Source organism: Oncorhynchus tshawytscha, unplaced genomic scaffold, assembly GCF_018296145.1.
Source record: "Oncorhynchus tshawytscha isolate Ot180627B unplaced genomic scaffold, Otsh_v2.0 Un_scaffold_822_pilon_pilon, whole genome shotgun sequence".
NCBI classification, from domain to species: Eukaryota; Metazoa; Chordata; class Actinopteri; order Salmoniformes; family Salmonidae; genus Oncorhynchus; species Oncorhynchus tshawytscha.
The window spans coordinates 109,264-131,972 of record NW_024609824.1 but is presented as its reverse complement, the minus strand read 5'-3'; the positions used below and the strand labels follow the sequence as shown (position 1 = coordinate 131,972).

General features: G+C 41.3%; 1 protein-coding gene across 4 annotated transcripts; it reads right to left on the bottom strand.

Annotated features, from left to right (window-relative positions):
• Positions 1-1,130: 1,130 nt before the first annotated feature.
• On the bottom strand, positions 1,131-14,310 carry LOC112239053 (kelch domain-containing protein 1). 4 transcript variants are annotated; one of them, XM_042319077.1, is made up of 14 exons: positions 14,200-14,310; positions 13,691-13,814; positions 13,437-13,507; positions 7,010-7,127; positions 6,720-6,832; positions 5,887-5,971; positions 5,716-5,799; positions 3,182-3,262; positions 2,946-3,004; positions 2,725-2,834; positions 2,521-2,593; positions 2,165-2,264; positions 2,015-2,067; positions 1,131-1,347 (listed from the first exon to the last, which is right to left on the bottom strand). In XM_042319077.1, exons 2-14 carry the CDS (start codon positions 13,796-13,798, stop codon positions 1,227-1,229), a joined length of 1,176 nt encoding a protein of 391 aa, XP_042175011.1. In that variant the 5' UTR covers positions 13,799-13,814; positions 14,200-14,310; the 3' UTR covers positions 1,131-1,226. The 4 variants fall into 4 exon arrangements, with proteins under 4 accessions (XP_042175011.1, XP_042175012.1, XP_042175013.1 ...); XM_042319078.1 differs by having other exon boundaries at positions 13,691-13,811; XM_042319079.1 differs by lacking the exon at positions 3,182-3,262.
• Between the last annotated feature and the right edge of the window lie 8,399 nt (positions 14,311-22,709).

Here is a 22,709-nt window from a genome sequence, read left to right as displayed (position 1 = left end):
CAGTGGCCTCCATCATTCTTAAATGGAAGAAGTTTGGAACCACCAAGACCCTTCCTAGAGCTGGCCGCCCGGCCAAACTAAGCAATCGGGGGGAAAAGGTCTTGGTTAGGGAGGTGACCAAGAACCCGATGGTCAATCTGACAAAGCTCTAGAATTCCGCTGTGGAGATGGAAGGACCTTCCAGAAGGACAACCATCTCTGCAGCACTCTACCAATCAGGGCTTTATGGTAGAGTGGCCAGACGGAAGCCACAACTCAGAGAAAGACACATGACAGCTCGCTTGGAGTTTTCCAGGAGGCACTTAAAGACCATGAGAAACAAGATTCTCTGGTCTGATGAAACCAATATTGAACTCTTTGGCCTGAATGCCAAGGGTCACGTCTGGAGAAAACCTAGGAGACTAGTCAGGATCGAGGCAAAGATGAAAGGAGCAAAGTACAAAGAGATCCCGAGGGTAACAATCTGTCGTTCTGTCTCTAAGTAAGGCAGTTAACCCACTGTTTCCCGGGCGCCAATGACGTGGATGTGGATTAAGGTAGCCCACCGCACCTCTCTGATTCAGAGGGGTTTAAATGCGGAAGACACATTTAATTTGAATGCATTCAGTTGTACAACTGACTAGGTATCGCCCTTCCCTTTCCTTGATGAAAGCCTGCTCCAGAGCACTCAGGATCTCAGACTGGGATGAAGGTTCACCTTCCAACAGGACAACGACCCTAAGCACACAGCCAAGACAACGCAGGAGTGGCTTCGGGACAAGTCTCTGAATGTCCTTGAGTGGCCCAGCCAGAGCCCGGACTTGAACCCGATCGAACATCTCTGGAGAGACCTGAAAAGAGCTGTGCAGAGTCGTTCCCCATCCAACCTGACAGAGCTTGAGAGGATCTGCAGAGAGGAATGGGAGAAGCTCCCCAAATACAGGTATGCCAAGCTTGTAGCGTCATACCCAATTAAGACTCGAGACTGTAATCGTTGCCAAAATTACTTTAACATAGTACTGAGTAAAGGGTCTGAATACTTTCGGAAATGTGATATTTCACCAAAAAAAATGTTTTATACATTTTCAAAAATGTCTAAACCTATTTTTGCTTTGTCATTATGGGGTTATTATGTGTAGATTGATGAGGGGAAAAAACAATGTAATCCATTTTAGAACAAGGCTTTAACATAACAAAATGGGGGAAAAGTCTAGGAGTCTGAATACTTTCTGAATGCACTGTATGTATTATATAAGTCTGGACGTTCTCCTCTGTACAGCTTCCTGTAGTTTCCGGGGCAGAGATGGAAGCTGGTTTTGAAGCATCTTGCAGTTATTCACATTCTTTGCCATGCAGTCCACACATATCCTGTAAGACAAAACAACATGTTTAAAGTGGAAATCGGCAGATGCTACATCCATTTTTGGACATATAAATTAATGATATGTACCCATTCCTTCTTGAAGACTATAACTTATCAACGCCTCATGAGCTTAGGTCAACTGTCGGACCCCATCAGAACCCAGAAAAAAAATCTTGTTTATCTCCAATGTTTGTAAACAAAGTGAATTTAAACAAACACCATATAGCCTCAGAACATGGTTAAAACTATCATTTTTATATCATGGATGGTCAGTCCTTCCATCCATAGCTCTGTCTATACATGTGAGTGGTTTCTCCCTCTCCAGCCCCATACCAAATCTATAATGGTCAGTCCTTCCATCCATAGCTCTGTCTATACATGTGAGTGGTTTCTCCCTCTCCAGCCCCATACCAAATCTATAATGGTCAGTCCTTCCATCCATAGCTCTGTCTATACATGTGAGTGGTTTCTCCCTCTCCAGCCCCATACCAAAACTATAATGGTCAGTCCTTCCATCCATAGCTCTGTCTATACATGTGAGTGGTTTCGTACCAAAACAGGGGAAAACAGTTTGTTATTGTTTCGAAAACTGATTTCTACTTTTAAGGGACGATGTAAATGGACATTACATGTGAGGTAAATCAAATCTGTGATTATTATGAGAAAGTTTACCGAAAGAGAGGATAAGGTTGGGTCTGGAAAACAAGTGCATCATTGCTGTGGCCCTGAAAACATGTGAAAACAAACAGTTAGTTGTAGTGTCAGTGATTCTACATTTAACCAGGGCCACTGTGATGATTTAGCTGAAGGCTATCGTCATACCGTCAAATTCTCATACGTTCCTACTAGGAGGACGTAGTCACAACTGCCCCCAAACACAACGACGTCAGAGTCCTTTGCTTGGCTTGCTGTGTGCCACAACCTGCAGGGGAGGAAAGTCAATGAAATGGGGGATTTAATCAAAGTACAGAGAATGTGCACTCTGTTTAATCATTGTACATTTTAGGCTAATTTCTCTTCACTCCTTGATCTGCACTTACAGACTTCAGATGAGATGGAAATGGAATGCGTTCTGATCGAACCTTTAGTTTTTATCAGGGAGTCATACCAGTCATACCAGTTTAATCAGATTAGGAACTAGATTTATCATGATGCTAAACTGTCAGCTACTGTACTACCTTGGTTTGTTGTTGTTTGGATGGTCAAACTCCCTCCATGTCTTTGTGTCAACGTCTAAAACCCATCTATCACCTACAGAAACATAACAGATACAAGAAAGAAAGAACTCCATGGAACAGAAGGTTTTCAAGGAGGGTCAAATTGTTGAGTAACAGCTGAGTAAGGATTTCATCCTACTGGGTCTAAATGGGTAAATGACTTACTCATTGGTTTGCAGTCTACATTCAGTCCACCAAATAGAAACAAAGTGTTATCAGATACTGCAGTGAGGCTGTGCCACGACCTTCCTCCTGGCAAAGTGGATATTGGTACTCTGGAGAAGACATTTGGAAGGAACAGTTAAACACACCAAAGCTGTTATTATGATAAACACTGGGAACGTTTTAAAGATGATCATTTGAAAGAGTGAAATATAAATACCTACATTTCAGACCATGTCCATGATTCTAGATCTAGACAATGAATGTCACTTGGTGTGGTTTCCTAAAGAGAAGGGTAGAAGGACGGGCAAACCACTGAACATCCCAAAACAGTATTAAACTTGACTGTACAGTAAGCAATGTGATCCCATTAATCTTAGCAATGTTTTAGGGTTTTCTGTGTCTCTGCATCAATGCAATACAAAGCGTGAGGAGGAGTTCAACTCAACAGAGTACTCACCAGTACTCTGCCCCCATAGACATACCCTTTATGACCAAGTGTGGCACCTGCATGGGCAGCTCTGGGGGCAGGAGCACGACCCTGTCGTCAGAAAGAGCTACTTACAGTACAGGTACAGAAGGACAAATTGTTGCTTGGCTGTTTGTGTGCAAATAACTAATTAGATCATGTATAACCAGCATCATTGCATCACAGCTAGCTTAGCATATAGTGCTGCCTCCCTAAACTTGTCTGTGACTGGGCTTGAACCAGAGTCTTCTACTTCTCCTCTGACTAGGCTTGAACCAGGGTCCTCTACCTCTACTCTGACTGGGCTTGAACCAGGGTCCTCTACTTCTCCTCTGACTAGGCTTGAACCAGGGTCCTCTACCTTTCCTCTGAATGGGCTTGAACCAGAGTCTTCTACCTCTCCTCTGACTGGGCTTGAACCAGGGTCCTCTACCTCTCCTCTGACTGGGCTTGAACCAGGGTCCTCTACCTCTCCTCTGACTGGGCTTGAACCAGGGTCCTCTACTTCTCCTCTGACTGGGCTTGAACCAAAGTCCTCTACCTCTTCTCTGAAAGGGCTTGAACCAGGTTCCTCTATCTCTCCTCTGACTGGACTTGAACCAGGGTCCTCTATCTCTCCTCTGACTGGGCTTGAACCAGGGTCCTCTACCTCTCCTCTGACTGGGCTTGAACCAGGGTCCTCTATCTCTCCTCTGAAAGGGCTTGAACCAGGTTCCTCTATCTCTCCTCTGACTGGACTTGAACCAGGGTCCTCTACCTCTCCTCTGAAAGGGCTTGAACCAGGGTCCTCTATCTCTCCTCTGACTGGACTTGAACCAGGGTCCTCTACCTCTCCTCTGACTGGGCTTGAACCAGGGTCCTCTACTTCTCCTCTGACTGGCTTGAACCAAAGTCCTCTACCTCTTCTGACTGGGCTTGAACCAGGGTCCTCTACCTCTCCTCTGAAAGGGCTTGAACCAGGTTCCTCTATCTCTCCTCTGACTGGACTTGAACCAGGGTCCTCTATCTCTCCTCTGACTGGGCTTGAACCAGGGTCCTCTATCTCTCCTCTGACTGGACTTGAACCAGGTTCCTCTATCTCTCCTCTGACTGGACTTGAACCAGGGTCCTCTACCTCTCCTCTGACTGGGCTTGAACCAGGGTCCTCTATCTCTCCTCTGACTGGACTTGAACCAGGGTCCTCTACCTCTCCTCTGACTGGGCTTGAACCAGGGTCCTCTACGTCTCCTCTGACTGGACTTGAACCAGGGTCCTCTACCTCTCCTCTGACTGGACTTGAACCAGGGTCCTCTACCTCTCCTCTGAAAGGGCTTGAACCAGGGTCCTCTATCTCTCCTCTGACTGGACTTGAACCAGGTTCCTCTATCTCTCCTCTGACTGGACTTGAACCAGGGTCCTCTATCTCTCCTCTGACTGGACTTGAACCAGGTTCCTCTATCTCTCCTCTGACTGGACTTGAACCAGGGTCCTCTACCTCTCCTCTGACTGGACTTGAACCAGGGTGATCTACCTCTCCTCTGAAAGGGCTTGAACCAGGGTCCTCTATCTCTCCTCTGACTGGACTTGAACCAGGTTCCTCTATCTCTCCTCTGACTGGACTTGAACCAGGGTCCTCTATCTCTCCTCTGACTGGGCTTGAACCAGGTTCCTCTATCTCTCCTCTGACTGGACTTGAACCAGGGTCCTCTATCTCTCCTCTGACTGGACTTGAACCAGGGTCCTCTACTTCTCCTCTGACTGGGCTTGAACCAGGTTCCTCTACCTCTCCTCTGAAAGGGCTTGAACCAGGGTCCTCTATCTCTCCTCTGACTGGACTTGAACCAGGGTCCTCTACCTCTCCTCTGACTGGACTTGAACCAGGTTCCTCTATCTCTCCTCTGACTGGACTTGAACCAGGTTCCTCTATCTCTCCTCTGACTGGACTTGAACCAGGGTCCTCTACCTCTCCTCTGACTAGGCTTGAACCAGAGTCTTCTACCTCTCCTCTGACTGGACTTGAACCAGGGTCCTCTATCTCTCCTCTGACTGGACTTGAACCAGGGTCCTCTATCTCTCCTCTGACTGGACTTGAACCAGGGTCCTCTACCTCTCCTCTGACTGGACTTGAACCAGGTTCCTCTATCTCTCCTCTGACTGGACTTGAACCAGGGTCCTCTATCTCTCCTCTGACTGGACTTGAACCAGGTTCCTCTATCTCTCCTCTGACTGGACTTGAACCAGGGTCCTCTATCTCTCCTCTGACTGGACTTGAACCAGGGGCCTCTACTTCTCCTCTGACTGGACTTGAACCAGGGTCCTCTACCTCTCCTCTGACTGGACTTGAACCAGGGTCTCTACGTCACCTCTGAATGGACTTGAACCAGGGTCCTCTACGTCACCAACACACACGACCACCAGCTTGACAATGTAGGAACGGATTGAACTATCCAACAGGTACTGGTTGGATCAGCAACATTTCAAGCTCACTAAGTTCCACAGAGTGACGTTATGTTGTGATGTAATCATACAGTGTGTGTCTGTCTTACAGAGCTCCGTGGTTCCCTCCAGCTGGCTAGTGTTGTGTCAAAAACGTGGACTTCATTGTTCCATCCCCAACCAACGTTCTGCTCCTACAAAACACACAATACAACACGTTGAAAATGGTGGTTGTAATTCATACGTCTGGACGCCATCATAAACAAAAAGCAAAAATGTACCAATGATGCCGTGTCCACGATGAAGCTTTTGTCATCCATGATGTCATCAAGTGTCTTGTGACCATATCCACCAAAGTAGGTGACCCTACAGAATGGAAGATTCTCATAGTTGGTGACTCTACAGAATGGAAGATTCTCAAAGCAGGTGACCTTACAGAATGGAAGATTCTCAAAGCAGGTGACCCTACAGAATGGAAGATTCTCAAAGCAGGTGACCCTACAGAATGGAAGATTCTCAAAGTAGGTGACCCTACAGAATGGAAGATTCTCAAAGCAGGTGACCCTACAGAATGGAAGATTCTCAAAGCAGGTGACCCTACAGAATGGAAGATTCTCAAAGCAGGTGACCCTACAGAATGGAAGATTCTCAAAGCAGGTGACCCTACAGAATGGAAGATTCTCAAAGCAGGTGACCCTACAGAATGGAAGATTCTCAAAGCAGGTGACCCTACAGAATGAGATTCTCAAAGCAGGTGACCCTACAGAATGGAAGATTCTCAAAGCAGGTGACCCTACAGAATGGAAGATTCTCAAAGCAGGTGACCCTACAGAATGGAAGATTCTCAAAGCAGGTGACCCTACAGAATGGAAGATTCTCAAAGCAGGTGACCCTACACAATGGAAGATTCTTAATTGGTAAAAATTACAAGATGTTCTGTACCTGTAGACTTCCAGTCACTGCACTAAGGCTAGCTAGCATTGGCTAATTGCTAATTGCCAGAATCTCACAATATTCCCTTAAAAATGTGTCATTTGAACCCTGACTGTCTTCCTGTTTGTAGCAATACTGCAATGGGCATTGATGTTGCATTCTAATGTTATATGTCACTGACCTGTTGTTGAAAACCCAGCAGCACAGCTTATCTCTGGGTGAAGGAGGAGAGCCACTCTCAGCTTTCACGTTCGTCCATCTGTAGTCCCCATCCAGGAGGTTGACACGGTAAAGCTACAAGCACACATCTTTTCAGAATGTAATACACGTGTCTCTGAAGCTAGAGTTCGACACCCATCTGAACCGTCTCCTAACAACGGAAGCCTGAATAACAATTAATAAGCTTTTGGTGATGTTCAGAAAAAATATTTGCACATCAGGGGCACTACAGTTTCTGTTGAGCTAGCTCACCTGATTGGTCTGTCCCGTGTCATCATATCCTCCGAATATGTACATGTGGCCAATTAGAAAGCAGCTGCAGGTGCCTGACATGGGGGGCGGGATCTCTCCTGACATTTGAGACATTTCCCTTCAGAAGATAAAATGAATAAACCAACTATGAATACACACAGCATACACAGCATGAAGTTCCAAGCAACAGAGCTAAGTCTTAATGCATGTTTTGGCTTGGGGGTAGACGTCACATTCTGGGGTCAAACTGAAGATAAGACCAGTGCAGCACTATAGACTACTGTAGACCAGTCTAATATTATAGACCAGTCTAATATTATAGACCAGTCTAATCCTATAGACCAGTCTAGCACTATAGACCAGTCTAATACTATAGACCAGTCTAGCACTATAGACCACTATAGACCAGTCTAATACTATAAACACTATAGACCAGTCTAATACTATAGACCAGTCTAGCACTATAGACAACTATGGACCAGTCTAATACTATAGACCAGTCTAATACTATAGACACTATAGACCAGTCTAATACTATAGACCAGTCTAATACTAAAGACCAGTCTAGTACTAGTACCAGTCTATACTATAGACTGTCTAATACTATAGACCAGTCTAATACTATAGACCAGTCTAATACTATAGACCACTATAGACCAGTCTAATACTATAGACCAGCCTAATACTATAGACACTATAGACCAGTCTAATACTATAGACCACTATAGACCAGTCTAATACTATAGACCAGTCTAATACTATAGACCAGTCTAATACTATAGACCACTATAGACCAGTCTAATACTATAGACACTATAGACCAGTCTAATACTATAGACCAGTCTAATACTATAGACCAGTCTAATACTATAGACACTATAGACCAGTCTAATACTATAGACCAGTCTAATACTATAGACACTATAGACCAGTCTAATACTATAGACCAGTCTAATACTATAGACCAGTCTAATACTATAGACCACTATAGACCAGTCTAATACTATAGACCAGACCAGCCTAATACTATAGACACTATAGACCAGTCTATAGACATATAACCAGTCTAATACTATAGACACTATAGACCAGTCTAATAGACACCATAGACCAGTCTAATACTATAGACACTATAGACCAGTCTAATACTATATAACTGTCTACTACTATAGACCACTATAGACCAGTCTAATACTATAGACACTATAGACCAGTCAGTACTATATACTATAGACCAGTCTAATACTATAGACACTATAGACCAGTCTAATACTATAGACCAGTCTAATACTATAGACCAGTCTAATACTATAGACCAGTCTAATACTATACCAGTCTAGCACTATAGACACTATAGACCAGTCTAATACTATAGAACCAGTCTAGCTATAGACCACTATAGACCAGTCTAATACTATAGAACACTAATACTATAGACCAGTCTAATACTATAGACTATAGACCAGTCTAATACTATAGGACCAGTCTAGCACTATAGACACTATAGACCAGTCTAATACTATAGACCAGTCTAGCACTATAGACCACTATAGACCATACTAAGACTATAGACCAGTCTAATACTATAGACCTGTCTAATACTGTAGACCAGTCTAATACTATAGACCAGTCTAATACTATAGACCACTATAGACCATACTAAGACTATAGACCAGTCTAATACTATAGACCTGTCTAATACTATAGACCACTCTAATACTATAGACCAGTCTAATACTATGTACCAGTCTAGCACTATAGACACTATAGAACAGTCTAATACTATATACACTATAGACCAGTCTAATACTATAGACCAGTCTAATACTATAGACCAGTCTAGCACTATATACACTATAGACCAGTCTAATACTATAGACCACTATAGACCAGTCTAAACTACTATAGACAGTCTATAGACCAGTCTAATACTATAGACCAGTCTAATACTATAGACCACTATAGACCAGTCTAATACTATAGACCAGTCTAATACTATAGACACTATAGACCAGTCTAATACTATAGACCAGTCTAATACTAAAGACCAGTCTAATACTATAGACCAGTCTGATACTATAGACCAGTCTAATACTATAGACCAGTCTAATACTATAGACACTATAGACCAGTCTAATACTATAGACCACTATAGACCATTCTAATACTATAGACACTATAGACCAGTCTAATACTATAAACCATTCTAATACTATAGACCAGTCTAGCACTATAGACCACTATGGACCAGTCTAATACTATAGACCACTATAGACCAGTCTAATACTATAGACACTATAGACAAGTCTAATACTATAGACACTATAGACCAGTCTAATACTATAAACCAGTCTAATACTATAGACACTATAGACCAGTCTAATACTATAGACCAGTCTAGTACTATAGACCAGTCTAATACTATAGACCACTATAGACCAGTCTAATACTATAGACCAGTCTAATACTATAGACACTATAGACCAGTCTAATACTATAGACCAGTCTAATACTATAGACCAGTCTAATACTATAGACTATAGACCAGTCTAATACTATAGACCAGTCTAATACTAAAGACCAGTCTAATACTATAGACCAGTCTAATACTATAGACCACTATAGACCAGTCTAATACTATAGACACTATAGACCAGTCTAATACTATAGACCAGTCTAATACTATAGACACTATAGACCAGTCTAATACTATAGACCAGTCTAGCACTATAGACCACTATGGACCAGTCTAATACTATAGACCAGTCTAGTACTATAGACCAGTCTAGCACTATAGACCACTATAGACCAGTCTAACACTATAGACACTATAGACCATTCTAATACTATTAACCAGTCTAATACTATAGACCACTATAGACCAGTCTAATACGATAGACACTATACACAGTCTAATACTATAGACCAGTCTAATACTATAGACCACTATAGACCAGTCTAACACTATAGACACTATAGACCAGTCTAATACTATTAACCAGTCTAATACTATAGACTATAGACCAGTCTAATACTATAGACACTATAGACCAGTCTAATACTATAAACCATTCTAATACTATAGACTATAGACCATTCTAATACTATAGACCAGTCTAATACTATAGACACTATAGACCAGTATAGTACTATATAACTGTATAATACTGTAGAACACTTTAGACCACTATAGACCAGTCTAATACTATAGACCAGTCTAATACTATAGGCCAGTATAATACTATAGACCACTATAGACCAGTCTAATACTATAGACCAGTCTAGTACTATATACCTGTCTAATACTTTAGACCACTATAGACCAGTCTAATACTGTAGACCAGTCCAATGCTATAGACCAGTCTAATACTATAGGTCTGTCTAATACTATAGACACTATAGACCAGTCTAATAGTATAGTTCCGTCTATTAGTATAGACACTATAGACTAGTCTAATACTATAGACCACTATAGACCAGTCTAATACTATAAACCAGTCTAATACTATAAACCAGTCTAATACTATAGACCAGTCTAATACTATAGACCAGTCTAATACTATAGACCAGTCTAATACTATGGACCACTATAGACCAGTCTAATACTATAGACCATTCTAATACTATGGACCAGTCTAGCACTATAGACACTACAGACCAGTCAAATAGACCAGTCAAATACAGACCAGTCAAATACTATAATACTATAAACCATAGAACAGTCTAATACTATAGACCAGTCTAATACTATAGACCAGTCTAGCACTATAGACCACTATAGACCATACTAAGACTATAGACCAGTCTAATACTATAGACCTGTCTAATACTGTAGACCAGTCTAATACTATAGACCAGTCTAATACTATAGACCACTATAGACCATACTAAGACTATAGACCAGTCTAATACTATAGACCTGTCTAATACTATAGACCACTCTAATACTATAGACCAGTCTAATACTATGTACCAGTCTAGCACTATAGACACTATAGAACAGTCTAATACTATATACACTATAGACCAGTCTAATACTATAGACCAGTCTAATACTATAGACCAGTCTAGCACTATATACACTATAGACCAGTCTAATACTATAGACCAGTCTAATACTATAGACCAGTCTAATACTATATACACTATAAACCAGTCTAATACTATATACACTATAGACCAGTCTAATACTATAGACACTATAGACCAATCTAATACTATAGACCAGTCTAATACTATAGACACTATAGACCAGTCTAATACTATAGACACTATAGACCGGTCTAATACTATAGACACTATAGACCAGTCTAATACTATATACACTATAGACCAGTCTAGAACTATAGACCAGTCTAATACTATGGACCAGTCTAGCACTATATACACTATAGACCAGTCTAATACTATAGACCAGTCTAATACTATAGACCAGTCTAATACTATATACACTATAAACCAGTCTAATACTATATACACTATAGACCAGTCTAATACTATAGACCAATCTAATACTATAGACACTATAGACCAATCTAATACTATAGACCAGTCTAGCACTATAGACACCATAGACCAGTCTAATACTATAGACACTATAGACCGGTCTAATACTATAGACACTATAGACCAGTCTAATACTATATACACTATAGACCAGTCTAGAACTATAGACCAGTCTAATACTATGGACCAGTCTAGCACTATAGACACTATAGACCAGTCTAATACTATAGACCAGTCTAATACTATAGACCACTATAGACCAGTCTAATACTATAGACCAGTCTAATACTATAGACCACTATAGACCAGTCTAATACTATAGACCAGTCTAATACTATAGACACTATAGACCAGTCTAATACTATAGACCAGTCTAATACTATAGACCACTATAGACCAGTCTAATACTATAGACCAGTCTAATACTATAGACACTATAGACCAGTCTAATACTATAGACCAGTCTAATACTATAGACCAGTCTAATACTATAGACACTATAGACCAGTCTAATACTATAGACCAGTCTAATACTATAGACACTATAGACCAGTCTAATACTATAGACACTATAGACCAGTCTAGTACTATAGACCAGTAACTATAGACACTATAGACCAGTCTAGTACTATAGACCACTATAGACCAGTCTAATACTATAGACACTATAGACCAGTCTAGTACTATAGACCACTATAGACCAGTCTAATACTATAGACACTATAGACCAGTCTAGTACTATAGACACTATAGACCAGTCTAATACTATAGACACTATAGACCAGTCTAATACTATAGACCAGTCTATTACTATAGACCACTATAGACCAGTCTAATACTATAGACACTATAGACCAGTCTATAGACCAGTCTAATACTATAGACACTATAGACCAGTCTAGCACTATAGACACTATAGACCAGTCTAATACTATAGACCACTATAGACCAGTCTAGAACTATAGACACTATAGACCACTCTAATACTATAGACCAGTCTAGCACTATAGACACTATAGACCAGTCTAATACTATAGACACTATAGACCAGTCTAATACTATAGACCAGTCTGATACTTTAGACCACTATAGACCAGTCTAGAACTATAGACACTATAGACCAGTCTAATACTATAGGCCACTATAGACCAGTCTAGCACTATATGTTGTATCTGTTGATAAGCAACTGCTTGCTAAGGACACGGCTAGGGTTAGGTTCCATGTGTAACTCTGTGTTGTTGTTATTTATGTCGCACTGCTTTGCTTTTATCTTGACCAGGTTGCAGTTGTAATTGAGAACTTGTTCTCAACTAGCCTACCTGGTTAAATAAAGGTGAAATAAATAAATAAAAAGGTTAAGAATAAGAGTAAGGGTTAAGTTTAGGGTAAGGGTTAAGTTTAGGGTTTAGGGTAAGGGATTAGGTTTAAGGTAATGGTTAACTTTAGGGTGAGGGTTAAGTTTAGGGTAAGGGTTAGGGTAAGGGTTGAGTTTAGGGTTAGGATAAGGGTTAGGGTAAGGGTTAAGTTTAGGGTAAGGGATTAGGTTTAAGGTAATGGTTAAGTTTAGGGTAAGGGTTAGGGTAAGGGTTAAGTTTAGGGTTAGGATAAGGGTTAGGATAAGGGTTAAGTTTAGGGTAAGGGTTAAGTTTAGGGTAAGGGTTAGGGTAAGGGTTAAGTTTAGGGGAAGGATAAGGGTTAGGGTAAGGGTTAGGGTAAGGGTTAAGTTTAGGGGTAGGATAAGGGTTAGGGTTCGTAGATACTTAGTTGAAATGTTACTGGTCTAATACTATAGAGCATCTACAGAGGGAATATCCAGATACAGTGTTAAACCCAAACAACTTCTCCATTCATATTCTTTACAATGTGATATATACAGCCCATACGCACAAACACCATGTTAGAATTCCATTGATATTCTTACCATAAACCTCTTTCTAAGTCATACAACCAGATTTCATCACTGGGAAGGAAAACTTCACTCTCAGCGGTTGACTGCAGAACAGAACAAAAACAAATCTAAGCATGTTGTTACTGAGAAAATACATCTATCAGCAGCATGTATGTTTTAAACAGTATATGTGAATGCTAAACATCAATTCAAAACAACACCATCCATTAGGAATGCTTTCAATATAGTTCCAGGAAGGGAATTTACAAATCATGTTTGAGGCTTACCATGTAGCCTCCCCAGACATGCAGAGTATTTCCTTCTAATACAGCTGTGTGACCACTTCGCCCAAGGGCAACAAGTTCCACACAGTGTTTCTCAACGGTAGAATCCATAGTTTCTACAAAACTTCTTAGAAAGTGAAAACACAAAGAAAAGGAGAGAGAAAGAAATGTACAAAGATCTCCATGCCAGGATTTTTATTTTCTCTGCCAGGATTTTTATTATCTCTGCCAGGATTTTTATTATCTCTGACCCAAATCTGTTCAAAATCTTTTATTTTTTTATAGGCCCAAGCTGCTAATTTTGACTACAGACTTTGGCAGCGAATAGAATGTGCAGGGGCTGGCTGTTTTTAAGTAGCTGAGATGTTCCAACCTCTAGGAAAAAAACAAACAAGTTGTTCTTGCCCTGACAGCGTTTATTGTAGCGGAAGGTCAAAGGTCATGTCATCTTGTCACCAGACCATTACTCCCTCTGGCCATGCCCCCTTACCTGAAAATGCCACAACACTCACCGAATACCTCTCCTTTGCCTGTTCCACTCTCTTTATACCACTCCCTATGAGCAGTTTGTTTTCCTGTGCTTAGCGGTGTGTGCTTGTTTATGCAACGGGCAGCTCGTCCCTTCACTTCACTCAGATGTACTCCTGAGGGCAGAACATATCATGTGTCATGTTTGAAATAGCCTGCTGGGACCAGCCTGGTTGTGCAATAGTTCACATTCTGTTACACTTCACGTATCAAGTGATGTGAAACGAAACGCGGGCCAGCCGTCTGTATTATGATTGGAACCAAGTCTTTGATTGGATGGAAACAACCCCCCCCTCCCCTCCATCCTCACAGAATCCATACATTGACTGATTGACATCTCTAAGGCTTAAGCCCTTTTAAAATGTTACTTGTTTTGTTCACCACGTTTACTCCGTCTTCTAAGGTAGTTCTGTTGGCGTGATGTGTCTTAGCCCATTCACAGTGGTGGATCCAGCGAGCTATATTGATCTAATGTTGGAAGAGTTGGGGAGAAAACAACTAAAGGTAAAATAGCATGAAACAGTGTAAAAGTTTTCTACAGGGTTACTATAAATCAAAGAGTATTATTACACTGTAAAACTTTTCCCTGTAAATGTGTTGGATTATACTGGCACCAGAGCTCCCAGTTTAATACTGTAATTTTCCAAAAAAGGTATAAACAAATCAATGTAATATTTGTTAACATTGCTCCCCTAATGAAAATGCCTGATCTTCAGTTTCTTGGCAATTTCTCGCATGGAATAGCCTTCATTACTCAGAACAAGAATAGACCGACGAGTTTCAGAAGAAAGTTCTTTGTTTCTGGCCATTTTGTGCATGTAATCGAACCCACAAATGCTGATGCTCCAGATACTCAACTAGTCTAAAAAGGCCAGTTGTATTGCTTCTTTAATCAGAACAACAGTTTCCAGCTGTGCTAGCATAATTGCAAAAGGGTTTTCTAATGATCAATTAGCCTTTTAAAATTATAAACATGGATTAGCTAACACAACGTGCCATTGGAACACAGGAGTGATGGTTGCTGATAATGGGCCTCTGTACGCCTATGTAGATATTCCATTAAAAATATGCTGTTTCCAGCTATAATAATCATTTACAACATTAACAATGTCTACACTGTATTTCTGATAAACTTTATGATATTTCATTGTACAAAAGAATTGGGCTTTTATTTCAAATACAAGGACATTTCTAAGTAACCCCACTGTTTTGAATGGTAGTGTGTGTATATATATACATATGTATATATATTATTATTTATTTTTTTACCCCTTTTTCTCCCCAATTTCGTGATTTGCAATTGGTAGTTACAGTCTTGTCCGATCATTGCAACTCCCGTACGAAGGTCGAGGGCCATGCATCCCCCGAAACATGACCCCGCCAAGCTGCACTGCTTCTTGACACACTGCTTGCTTAACCCGAAAGCCAGCCGCACCAATGTGTCGGAGGAAACACAGTACAACTGGCGACCGTGTCACACGGGAGTTGCTAGAGCGTGATTGGACAAGGACATCCCGGACGGCCAAACCCTCCCCTAACCCGGATGACGCTGGGCCAATTGGACATTGCCTCATGGATCACCCGGTCGTGGCCGGCTGCATCACAGCCCAGGATCGAACCCGGATCTGTAGTGATGCCTCAAGCACTGCAGTGCCTTAGACCGCTGTGCCACTCAGAGACCGAAAGATGACACTTGAAATTTCTGTTGTCAAATGTCCGTTTCGTGAGAATGACACAGCTAGATACATCTACTTTAAACCCTAGCTAACTATTAAAAACATTGCTATAATCTACACACAATACCACAGATTATTTTACCAGACTCACAACATTTTGTTTTCTCTCATGGCCACCAAATGTTTGCATACTACCGGTACAGTGAACAGGTTTAGCTAATACTGTAACATTATGGAACAATGGTGTAAACAATGGTGAGCAGGGAGAGGCTATACGGACACTTCTGGCATGAAAAACAATGACATATGTTGCACAGCTGAGAGCAGAGTAAACCGAATCACAGAGGGTTGTGACAGCTAAGGACACTGTGTCCTGGTGTTGTTGTCGTTCATGCTCTTCCCATTGAGTAGACTGTACCACGGTGACATCGAGATGTCTACCAATAAGTTAATAAGTTATTTATTGTGTAGGTTGCTATCCTACTTGAAATGTAAAATGTTTTTTACTGGGAATATAGGCCATATCTTTTGATCTAAACAAGCCATGTTCTCTGTAGCGATGGTGAAAAATAACAGTCACAAATCTGAGCTCAATTATTATCTGGGGGATTTTTCTTCTAGGTCACACAGCATGATATTTATGAACAATTTTGAGCAGACTGAAATGGCTTGTGTCAATTTGAGCTAGCTAACTTGCTAGCTAGCAAGCTAAGAAAACTTGCACTAATTCAACGTTGCCTAGCAATAAAGATACTTAAAAAAAGTAAAGGTACCTACGAAGCAGGTGCTGAAAATATTCTTCCACTTCACTGCCGCTTCAAGAAGATATTTAGTAAAATAGTCTGAGCGTCATGTGTCTCACCCTACAGCGTGAGGTTTGCACCTGAAACAAAAACAGTCATCTACAGTAGGCATAAACTCTTATTGTAAAGAAATACAAGTATGTTCGAGTCATTTTTACAGGACATTTCCAATTACAGTTAACATTAGCATTTTAGCATTTTACCCATAATGCAGTACATTCTACAGCATTAATGTTGTAAAACATATTTATGGTATTTTGTTGTTCATTCTGCAGTGTTTTTCTGTTGAAATGACAGAAACATCTTACAACAACTATTTATATCAGCTTTACATCTAGAGAGCATTCAGCAATACAACAACAACTATTTATATCAGATTTATAGCTAGAGAGCATTCAGCAATACAACAACAACTATTTATATCAGATTTATAGCTAGAGAGCATTCAGCAATACAACAACAACTATTTATATCAGATTTATAGCTAGAGAGCATTCAGCAATACAACAACAACTATTTATATCAGCTTTACAGCTAGAGAGCATTCAGCAATACAACAACAACTATTTATATCAGATTTATAGCTAGAGAGCATTCAGCAATACAACAACAACTATTTATATCAGCTTTATAGCTAGAGAGCATTCAGCAATACAACAACAACTATTTATATCAGCTTTATAGCTTTATATCAGCTTTATAGCTAGAGAGCATTCAGCAATACAACAACAACTATTTATATCTAGAGAGCATTCAGCAATACAACAACAACTATTTATATCAGCTTTATAGCTAGAGAGCATTCAGCAATACAACAACAACTATTTATATCAGCTTTATAGCTAGAGAGCATTCAGCAATACAACAACAACTATTTATATCAGCTTTACATCTAGAGAGCATTCAGCAATACAACAACAACTATTTATATCAGCTTTACAGTTCAACACGTAAACAAATGTGGATTATTTTTCTTTAATTAAGCACCATTGAGATCCACCTAAAATTGGAACTATACATATGAATCACTGGAGGTTGGTGGCACCTTAATTGGGGAGGACGGGCTCGTGGTAACGACTGGTGCAGAATTAGTGGAATGGGTATCAATGTGTTTGATACCATTCCATGTATTCCTTTCCAGACATTATTATGAGCCGTCCTCCCCTCAGCAGCCTCCACTGATATGAATGGTTGGTGTGATGACGACATCATTATCAACTTCCTCAGCAAGACCACTCTTGATATTCAACTACTACTACTACTACTATAAGGTTAACTACTATACTACTGCTACTACTAAACACTACTAATACCACTACTACTACTACTACTACTACTACTATAAGGTTAACTACTATACTACTGCTACTACTAAACACTAATAATACCACTACTACTACTACTACTACTACTACTACTACTACTATAAGGTTAACTACTATACTACTGCTACTACTAAACACTAATAATACCACTACTACTACTACTACTACTACTACTATAAGGTTAACTACTGTACTACTGCTACTACTAAACACTACTAATACCACTACTACTGCTACTACTACTACTACTACTACTACTACTATAAGGTTAACTACTGTACTACTGCTACTACTAAACACTACTAATACCACTACTACTACTACTACTACTACTACTACTACTACTACTATAAGGTTAACTACTGTACTACTGCTACTACTAAACACTACTAATACCACTACTACCACTACTACTACTATAAGGTTAACTACTGTACTACTGCTACTACTAAACACTACTAATACCACTACTACCACTACTACTACTATAAGGTTAACTACTGTACTACTGCTACTACTAAACACTACTAATACCACTACTACTACTACTACTACTACTATAAGGTTAACTACTGTACTACTGCTACTACTAAACACTACTAATACCACTACTACTACTACTACTACTACTACTACTACTACTATAAGGTTAACTACTGTACTACTGCTACTACTAAACACTACTACTACCACTATTACCAATAAACTACTACTATAACTACTATAAGGTTAACTACTGTACTACTGCTACTACTAAACACTACTAATACCACTACTACTACTACTACTACTACTACTACTACTACTACTATAAGGTTAACTACTGTACTACTGCTACTACTAAACACTACCAATACCACTACTACTACTACTACTACTACTACTACTACTACTACTACTATAAGGTTAACTACTGTACTACTGCTACTACTACTACTACTAAACACTACTAATATCACTACTAATACTACTACTACTACTACTAAACACTACTAATACCACTACTACTACTACCACTACTACTACTACTACTATAAGGTTAACTACTGTACTACTGCTACTACTACTAATACCACTACTACTACTACTATTACTAATAAACAGTACTAATACCACTAATACTATAAGGTTAACTACTGTACTACTGCTACTACTACTAAACACTACTAATAGCACTACTACTACTACTACTACTACTACTACTACTACTAAACACTACTAATACCACTACTACTACTACTACTACTACTATAAGGTTAACTACTGTACTACTACTACTAAACACTACTAATACCACTACTACTACTACTACTACTACTACTACTACTACTACTACGACTACTACTATGAGGTTAACTACTGTACTACTACTACTACTACTACTACTACTACTACTACTACTACTAAACACAACTAATACCACTACTACTACTACTACTACTACTACTACTACTACTACTACTACTACTACGACTACTACTATGAGGTTAACTACTGTACTACTACTACTACTCCTACTACTACTACTAAACACTACTAATACCACTACTACTACTACTACTACTACTACTACTACTACTACTATGAGGTTAACTACTGTACTACTACTACTACTACTACTACTACTACTACTACTACTAGACAGGGGAAAAAATCCGCCCTCGAGGCGGTGCTGTGCCCAGGAGAAGGTCGATAGCCCATCGTAGGGTCGATGTGGAGGAAGAGATGTGGTGCGGGCCTTGTTAAAAACCTCCCAGAGGTCCTGATAATCCGCAGGGACGGCAGAGAGATCCGGGGCAGGCTGCGCCGACTTCAGATACTGCACATTTAGCAGAATGGGCTCCAACCCATGATAGAACCAGTAGCCCAGTCGAATCAGGGGATCTTGCCTCTGGAGCCATGAAAACCAACACCACGGGCACATGAGGAGACTCGATGATCAGGAACTGCATAGACTTACTGTGATTACCTGACACTCACAGGTTGATAGGAACCATATTGTGGGTGACTGTGCCAACAGAGCGCCCATCCAGCGCTCTGACGTCCACGGGAATGAAGAGGGGTTGTGTGGAGATTCCCAGCTCCAACACCAGGGTAGCGTCCATAAAGGTCTCGTTGGCCCCAGAGTCAATGAGCACCCGGAGATATTTGGACCAGTCCCGCCACCGCAGGATGGCATGGAGAGGGGTGCGAGTAATGGGAGATTAGAAACTCCCCGTACGGCTCACTAGCGTACTCGTACCTACTGATGAGCATGGTCTTTTAATGGACAAGTAGATATGTAATGTCCTGTTGTTCCACAATACAGACAGCTCTTGGTGCTCCGACTGCGTAAGAGTTCAGAAGGAGAAAATCTAACCCTGGCCAGTTGCATGGACTCCGGAGGAGGCGAGTCAATAGCCCTCAGTGATTCCAGAGGGAACTCGGGTGACATTGGATTCTCCCTGTATTGTAGACGCCAGGGACTTCCGGGATTCCTCTGGTGGCAAGGTGGGAACCGTGGACGAGCGAGTGTGACCGGGAACAGACCTCTTCTCCCTCCTACTTTCCCGTAGATGCCCAGCGATCCGTATGGTCAAGGCTAAGAGAGAGTCGAGGTCCAAGGGAAGCACCCAGGCTGTGAGCTCATCTTCAAACATCTCTGATAATCCATGAAGGAACGTGTCAAATAGGGATTCTGGGTTCCAGGCACTCTCAGCAGCCAAAGTGCGAAAATCTACCACATAGTCTGCTACACTACCGGAGTCTTAACGCAGTTGAAATAGCTTCCGAGCAACCTCTCTCCAGGACTATGGAGAATCAAAAACCTTTCTAACCTCCGCCACAAACTCAAAAACTCAAAAGTGCCTCTGGTAGCGGGATTACTGAGAGTCTGGCAGGTTACCGCTGTAGTTTGCTGGGGAATTTCTCCAGCAATGCAGTGAAGCATTGCTTCCGTGGCGTTGCACCCAGGTCTGGAGTTCTTCCATAACCTTTTGAAGTAACTCCTCGTGTCTTCAGATGACAGCTCCTTGGAAGGAGATAGCGTTGCCGAGCTGGTCCGAGTCAGTTGTGCAGTCATGGCCAGTTCTTTCTATCACGATTCAGGATAAGACCCAGATGCAGACACAGGAGAGTTTGATGCTTAGATATTTATTTTAACACAAGGGTCAAGCAAAGGGCAAGTCGAGGGCAGGCATAGGTTTGAAATCCAGGTTAGAGACAGGCAGGTACAGGAAGGCAGGCGGGCAACCTGACAAGACAAGACGAACTGGCAGACACCTGGTGGGGGGTGGAGACACCTGGTGGGGGGTGGAGACACCTGGTGGGGGGTGGAGACACCTGGTGGGGGGTGGAGACACCTGGTGGGGGGTGGAGACACCTGGTGGGGGGGGTGGAGACACCTGGTGGGGGGGTGGAGACAAGCACAAGACAGGTAAAACAGATCAGGTTGTGGCAACTTCTACTACGAAGCAAACCTCACATTTTCAACACTAGCTTCTAACAATTCCAACTTCTAAACTTCTTCCACTACCATAACAATACTTTTGGTCAACCGGCAGGTTTTAAAGATGTTTGGTTTTTACGGGTTTAGAGCTACAGATGTCAGCAGAAGACGAAGGTTCATAAAAAAGTATGTCAGATTTGAGTAGTTGTTCTTTCAGCAAGCACACCTAATAAAGAAGATATACATGAGAGTGTGACTGCTGAATCAAGTCACAGTAATAAATAAATAAGTCAAAGACCAGAACGTGACTGCTGAAGCAGGTCACACTAATGAACTGATGTCGTTGTAGTAAAGTAATCAACCATATATTATGTTTCATGCCTTCATGTATGTGTGTGTGTGTTTGTGTGTGTCTGTGCATATGTACGTATGTATGTATGTATGTGTCTGTGTGTGTGTGTGTGTGTGTGTGTGTGTGTGTGTGTCTGTGTGTGTGTGTTTGTGTGTGTCTGTGCATGCGTATGTGTGTGTGTTCATGTGTGAGTCTGTGCATATGTACGTATGTATGTATGTATGTATGTATGTGTGTGTGTGTGTGTGTGTGTGTGTGTGTGTGTCTGTGTGTGTGTGTGTGTGTGTGTGTGTGTGTCTGTGCATGCGTATGTGTGTGTGTTCATGTGTGAGTCTGTGCATATGTACGTATGTATGTGTGTGTGTGTGTGTGTGTGTGTGTGTGTGTGTGTGTGTGTGTGTGTGTGTGTGTGTGTGTCTGTGTGTGTGTGTGAGTCTGTGTGTGTGTGTGTTTGTGTGTGTCTATGCATGCGTATGTGTGTGTGTTCATGTGTGAGTCTGTGCATATGTACGTATGTATATGCGTGTGTGTGTGTACGTGTGTGTGTGTGTGTGTGTGTGTCTGTGTGTCATATCCCTCTCCCACACAGAAAGGAGCCCGTAGGGACCGTCTAGAGCCCTGTCTAAAAGTCACAGTAACACCCCGTCACACCAAATGTTAGCATTTCACAGAACTGATAGTTAGACGACGGCGTAAAGACCACAGATATGTCACTTTCAATTTGAATATGAGATGTCAAACAACCCACTGTCTCACCGCCCGCCATGCAGTGACTGCCTCCTCCTCCTCCTCCTCCCCCTCCTCCCCATGCTCTTCCCCCTCCCCCTCCTCCTCCACTTCGTCCTCTTCTCCCTCTTCCTCCCCTGCTCTTCATCCCCCTCTTTTCTCGTTCTCCTCTTCCGATCGGCAGA